Below are 6470 nucleotides of genomic sequence, written 5' to 3' on the forward strand. Positions count from 1 at the left end.
CTGAAATCATAAGATGAGGAATATTACACCAATCAATGCACATCACTGGCAATGCAGAGTGTTCGTCAATGGACAATATCAAAAAGTTATGTTCACCTGAACATTAATGCTGTGAAAGGATTTCCTATTCACAAAATCGGCCTCATGGGCACCTGAGGGGGCTTTTATCCTTGTGTGTGCAGTCCACTGCACCAATGACATTGGGGAAACCTGTCACACAAAGTAATGAGTATCCTACTATGTGTTAACAGTTGTCCTGTAATTTGTAGATCCTCTTACCTGCAATCCTATAGAACTCCTCTTTGATGTCACAGAGTCTTCTGTGGCCAGGGAAGGAGATGAAGACATCTGCTAATGCTTTGATAGCCAGACACACACTCCTTATTGTGCGGCAAATTGTGGCCTTGTTCAGCTGTTCTGCATCCCCCACTGAGTACAGGAAGGCTCCACTAGCAAAAAAAAGCGCAAGGCCACACAAACCATTTGCTCCACACTCAGTGCATGGCTCCGTGCAGTGCGGTGCTTAATCCTGGGACCCAGTAGTCTGCATAGATACCTGATGCCATCTGCAGAAAACCTGTATCTTTCATATAGATGGTCATCAGGGAAGGCCAGTGGGTCCAACCGGTCCCTGAAGACCCTTTCTCGCCTGAAGGCTCTCCTCAGCACAAGTGCTTCTTCATCCACCACATCTCGCACGAATGGGCATGCCATTGTCAGAGCAGAAAGGAACACACAATTTTGGGCCTTCATATAGGCTAGTGGCCACACCTGGTGCTGGGGGGTGGGCAAAAAGAGGGCGATGCCTTATAACGATGACTTGGTTGTACTGATTGCTGGGAAAATAAAAAAAAACTTAGAAAGATGCCACCGTCCTGTGTGCTCACAATAAGAGCTCATATGTCATGGCTCACTTGACTTTACGAGAATATACCTCATTTTTATTTTGAGCTGTGTCATCTTCTTGGAGCTGGGGGAGGAAAGAAAAATAATGATTAATACATTTGTGTTACAGTTAGCATACAGTGTACATTGAAGGCATATCTCACCTCCCTCTCAAGTTTTTTTATTTCAAGGTCCAGTTTCCTAATTGTCCTCTTTTTTATTTCGGACTCCAGTGCAAGATTTTCCATCTTTTTCTTCAAGGAATGAATGTCTATGTCTGCCAGTTCTATTTGGCGCCGGAGGTGGTTGCCATACAACTTTCTGATAGCTTGTGAGCTCTGTGAACACAATACAATTAGCGCAGCTGGAATTTGGCAGGATGTGGTGTCCTTTTATTAATACGCACTATGTTGCCAGGCTGGTTTTCCCACTGTATAGCATCTGGGTCCTGTAAAATAAATTAGATTTTTTTATTTTGATGAGGACTCCTCACCATTGTAGAGTAAATAGTACTTTCACAGTCTTAACATGATACCTCATGCCTTCTGGAATCCAGAGAGATGGTCTCCTCCTCATCATCGTCTCCATCATGTGCTGTTGCTGCTGCACTGGGGCCTTCACCCTATCACATTTAATCGGATTCATATTGAAGCTTGTAGACAAGACATGCCAGGCCTACAGTATGCCTTTGATGGAGTACTCACTGGATCAGCATCGTCTGGTGCTTGTGCTGGTGGCTCTAACAGGAACACAGTGCTGCCAGACACTGCAAGGCAATAGGTAAACCAAAGTCAGACAGTCCAAATTGATTCAATATGAATGTGGTTGTATCCCATGTAGAGATGGAAGGACATACCTTGAATGAAGCGGGTGGCATCTTGGGAGGAACCTATGCTCGTCTCTTTCCCCCAGGGATCCCCTCTAAGACGGGCCTGCCTTTATTTAGCTCTAAGGCCATGTCCTCTGCTGGGGTAAGGTCAGCCTTTGGTGACCCACCACCCGTGCCTTGTCTGTGGGTATTCTTTTCACTGCTAAAACAGTACAGACAATGTGTGAGCAGGCACCTTCTGGGTACAATATATGCTTGTGCTTTGTTAAATATTAGTCAGGGACCATACCATTCTGCAGAATGTTCTTGTATTTGATTTTGACCTGCTGCCATGTCCGTTTTGGCCCGTTCATGTTTAATCTACACACACACACACACACACACACACACACACACACACATTTAATGGAGTCACACTGCAAAAAATTACTTGGTATTTTTGTCTTGTTTTCAGTAAAAATATCAACAAATTTATCATAGCTTTATACAGTGTGATGGAGTTACTTTACACAATTTCACTCATATCTGCAGTGCATTTCAATTAAAAATTTAACCGTTTCATAATTACAGTACAACTGCATTTTTTGGAGATGTGAATTAAATATTTGAATTGTAATTGTGATGTTTCAGCGGAGCGGTGAGTGTGTAATTGTGCACTACTTACGCATTCAGGCGGTCTGCAATACTTTGCCACGCTTTTTCTCTTTGCTTTATCACTGTGGCGGTGTTGCCTTTCTTCTTAATTATATCTTTTACCTCCTCGTATGCCTCCATGAGGATTTGTGCTTCCGACGGGGAAAAGTACGCGGCTCTAGTTGCCATGGTAAATCAGTTAATCTGTGATCTGTGGCGGGGTCTATTTGAGTGAGCCGTGAGCGCGCACCTATCCAGGATTGGTTTCACCTGGTTTAATGAATCCGTGTCTGCTCATCCTGGCTTGGTCTTTGTGCAACCAATTAAGCCTGGACGCACATGTTTTGGCTTCATTGAGCTCAGCTGAGTCATTTATCCCGGATGTCTTAATTCTACTTTTGTGCAACAGGCCCCTACTGTATATTCCACAGTCCTTACAACACTGTAGTTCCTGGCCAAACTGTACAAGAGTTGTTTTCTAAACCAGTGCTGAGTCTCAGGCCTCTAGTCACTGTATCTGACTGAATAGAAACAGGGATGAAGTCATCCTCCCAGATCTCAAGAAAGAACCGCAATTCAGTTGTGTCATTATAATTTACTATTTTATATTCAATGTATTATTATCATCTTGTTGTTCTTGTATATAAAGTAAATGGTCTGTACTCTGTCATGTATTTTATGTTTTGTAGCCCAGTCCAGGCTCTTCTCTGTCCTGGCGACCCAATGTAGAACCATCTTCCCCTGATGATAGGACAGCAGAGTCCCTGTCCATCTTCCCCCTGATCAATTTGTAAGTCGCTCTGGATAAGAGCGTCTGCTAAATGACTTAAATGTAAATGATAGGACAGCAGAGTCCCTGCCCATCTTCCCCCTGATGATAGGACAGCAGAGTCCCTGTCCATCTTCCCCCTGATGATAGGACAGCAGAGTCCCTGCCCATCTTCCCCCTGATGATAGGACAGCAGAGTCCCTGCCCATCTTCCCCCTGATGATAGGACAGCAGAGTCCCTGCCCATCTTCCCCCTGATGATAGGACAGCAGAGTCCCTGCCCATCTTCCCCCTGATGCTAGAACAGCAGAGTCCCTGTCCATCTTCCCCCTGAAGCTAGGACAGCAGAGTCCCTTCCCATCTTCCCCCTGAAGAAAGGACAGCGTAGTCCCTTCCCATCTTCCCCCTGATGCTAGGACAGCAGAGTCCCTGTCCATCTTCCCCCTGAAGCTAGGACAGCGTAGTCCCTTCCCATCTTCCCCCTGATGCTAGGACAGCAGAGTCCCTGTCCATCTTCCCCCTGATGATAGGACAGCAGAGTCCCTGTCCATCTTCCCCCTGATGCTAGGACAGCAGAGTCCCTGTCCATCTTCCCCCTGATGCTAGGACAGCAGAGTCCCTGTCCATCTTCCCCCTGATGCTAGGACAGCAGAGTCCCTGTCCATCTTCCCCCTGAAGCTAGGACATCAGAGTCCCTTCCCATCTTCCCCCTGATGCTAGGACAGCAGAGTCCCTGTCCATCTTCCCCCTGATGATAGGACAGCAGAGTCCCTGTCCATCTTCCCCCTGATGCTAGGACAGCAGAGTCCCTGTCCATCTTCCCCCTGATGCTAGGACAGCAGAGTCCCTGTCCATCTTCCCCCTGAAGCTAGGACAGCAAAGTCCCTGTCCATCTTCCCCCTGATGCTAGGACAGCAGAGTCCCTGTCCATCTTCCCCCTGAAGCTAGGACAGCAAAGTCCCTGTCCATCTTCCCCCTGAAGCTAGGACAGCAGAGTCCCTGTCCATCTTCCCCCTGATGCTAGGACAGCAAAGTCCCTGTCCATCTTCCCCCTGAAGCTAGGACAGCAGAGTCCCTGTCCATCTTCCCCCTGATGATAGGACAGCAGAGTCCCTTCCCATCTTCCCCCTGAAGCCCTTACCATCTTCCGAAAGCACCTGAAACCCTACCACTTCAGAGTATTGTAAATAAATCCCCCCCCCCCACTTCATTGAGGAAACGTGTACTTACTATGCCTGTGACATGTCATTGTCCCACCTAGCTATCTTAAGGTGAATGTAAGTCACTCTGGATAAGAGAATCTGCTAAATCACTACAAGGTCCATGTAAATGTGTGGACCCCAGGAAGAGGAGCTGTAGCTGTGAGTCACTCTGGATAAGAGAGTCTGCTAAATCACTACAAGGTCCATGTAAATGTGTGGACCCCAGGAAGAGGAGCTGCTGCATGTGCAACAGCTAATGGGGATCCTACTTAACTCACTAAATCATCTCTGTATAAAACAACTGTCATTTGAGTTTTGAGAAGAGCTCGGCCATGTATGTGTGGCTATAATCACTTGTGTTGAAAGGAAGGAGGCTAAAGTCTGGTGTCAGTCCTGATAATGACACTGTGGAGAGTAGGGCCCATTAACGACATCACTGTCTGCTATTCTTGATAAAAGTCAACTGTTTATTGTGAAAATAACCTGGGAAGAGAGAGAAATTGAAACCTTGTGTAACACTTCAAGCAACCACTTGTCCAAACACAGAACCTCAACAGGTAGGTAGGGACAGATAGGTTTATTTCTATTTCAGGACCTGGTGATACTGAAGAAGATGACTCCTCCCATGGCCAGCAGTACCCCTACAGTAATCTCCAACATCTTCCCCAGCTTCCACTGCTTATAATCCTGCTGCTGTTTCTGCTGGTGCTGGGCCCTTCTGGCCCTCAGCTCCTTCTCCCTCTGCAGCTGCTCTCCATAGTGAGCCTGGAAGAAGGCGTCAAAGTCAAACATGGTTTTCCCTCCAACGTTGGAGAACCGTCGGGATCTCTGCTGTTGTTGATACTGCTGTGGGCCAGAGGCTCTGTTGCTGGAGGTGGCCTCCCGGTCCGAGGGTCTCCCTGCCCCCCGGATGTCTGACCCACTGAGGATGCCGCGGTCGTACTTCCTCCTCAGGGCCATGCTCCCCAGCACGCTATAGGCCTCGGTGATCTCAGAGAAACGCTGGGTGGCCTCCTCGTTGTCGGGGTTCTTGTCTGGGTGGTAGATGAACGACTGCTTGTAATATGCTGTTTTTATTTGGGATTGGGTGGCGCCTGGGGACACTCGGAGGATGTCGTAGTAGGCCGTTCTGCTCCTGTGAAGAGGCGGGAAGTCTGACTGGTTGTTTTTGCTCCTCCAGCTGTAAGTCCTGGTGGAGTACAGGGCCTCTGGGTGAGGTCGAAACCGGCCTGACTGCTGCTCTGCCAGCATGACCGTGCTGAATGCTCGGAGCTGCTGAGGTGACCCAAAGACTTCAGGGTGTAAGGTGGCCATGACAACACCTCGGCTATTCCAACACATCATCCTGTGCACTGTTACTAGGTTACCCTGGGACAGAGGCTTTACACTGGGCCACAGGTACAATGGTGACCGTCTGAGCTCACTATCCTGAACAGTTGCTAATTTGATAGCGGGTTTAGCATTAATGTCTAATAAAAGCAAATCACTACTTGACCAAAGTAATGTCCCATACCCCAGTCTGTACTCGTGTTTTAGCCTAGAAAGTATTTGATCAATGTGCTCGGTCTCCGTGCATTCCTGTGCATTCTCCTCGAGGTTGTTACGTTCAGGCTCCCAGGAACTCGCCTGACTGTCCCTTGTTGACACCGGGTGACATTCGTAAATCCCTTGTCCGGTTACCTTGGCTTTAAAGGTTCTGGCTCCAATTATAGAGGTTGCTGCTACTGACATCGTTTCGTGTGGTCGATCTTCGGCGCAGGGGATGGAGTGAGTCGGTGCGTTTCTGATAGCTGAAAATCTGTAAACTCCGCTCCCCAATCTCCGACTGACCTCAGCCATTCTCCCGTAGCAGCAGGTACAGCGGCCATGGAGAAATGACAGAAACGAAGAAGACAGGGGTGGGATCCGGTAAAATGTATAGCTGACCAATGAGAGAATATGTAAATAGGATGTTGTCACAAAACGTATTCTGTCATCCAATAATATACGAGGAATTGGGGTTTGAACGTTCTCAATTATCGCCTCTTCCTCTCTGATGTGATGGTCTTGTGCAAATTAATTTTTCGTATGCTTTAAAATTGTGTTTAGATATGCATTCATTCACAAGGCCGTGTTGGTTGTTGAAGTCGTTTCTAATAGTATTGTTTTTCCC

The 6470-nt window shown here is 47.4% G+C and overlaps 1 protein-coding gene across 1 annotated transcript; it reads right to left on the reverse strand.

The window, feature by feature from the left end:
* Positions 1–4880: 4880 nt before the first annotated feature.
* Positions 4881–6227, reverse strand: LOC135546700 (uncharacterized). The gene has a single exon (XM_064975322.1). The coding sequence runs from the start codon at positions 6155–6157 to the stop codon at positions 4907–4909; it is 1251 nt and encodes a 416-aa protein (XP_064831394.1). The 5' UTR covers positions 6158–6227; the 3' UTR covers positions 4881–4906.
* Between the last annotated feature and the right edge of the window lie 243 nt (positions 6228–6470).

The sequence above is a fragment of the Oncorhynchus masou genome, chromosome 9 (genome assembly GCF_036934945.1).
Source record: "Oncorhynchus masou masou isolate Uvic2021 chromosome 9, UVic_Omas_1.1, whole genome shotgun sequence".
Classification (NCBI taxonomy): domain Eukaryota; kingdom Metazoa; phylum Chordata; class Actinopteri; order Salmoniformes; family Salmonidae; genus Oncorhynchus; species Oncorhynchus masou.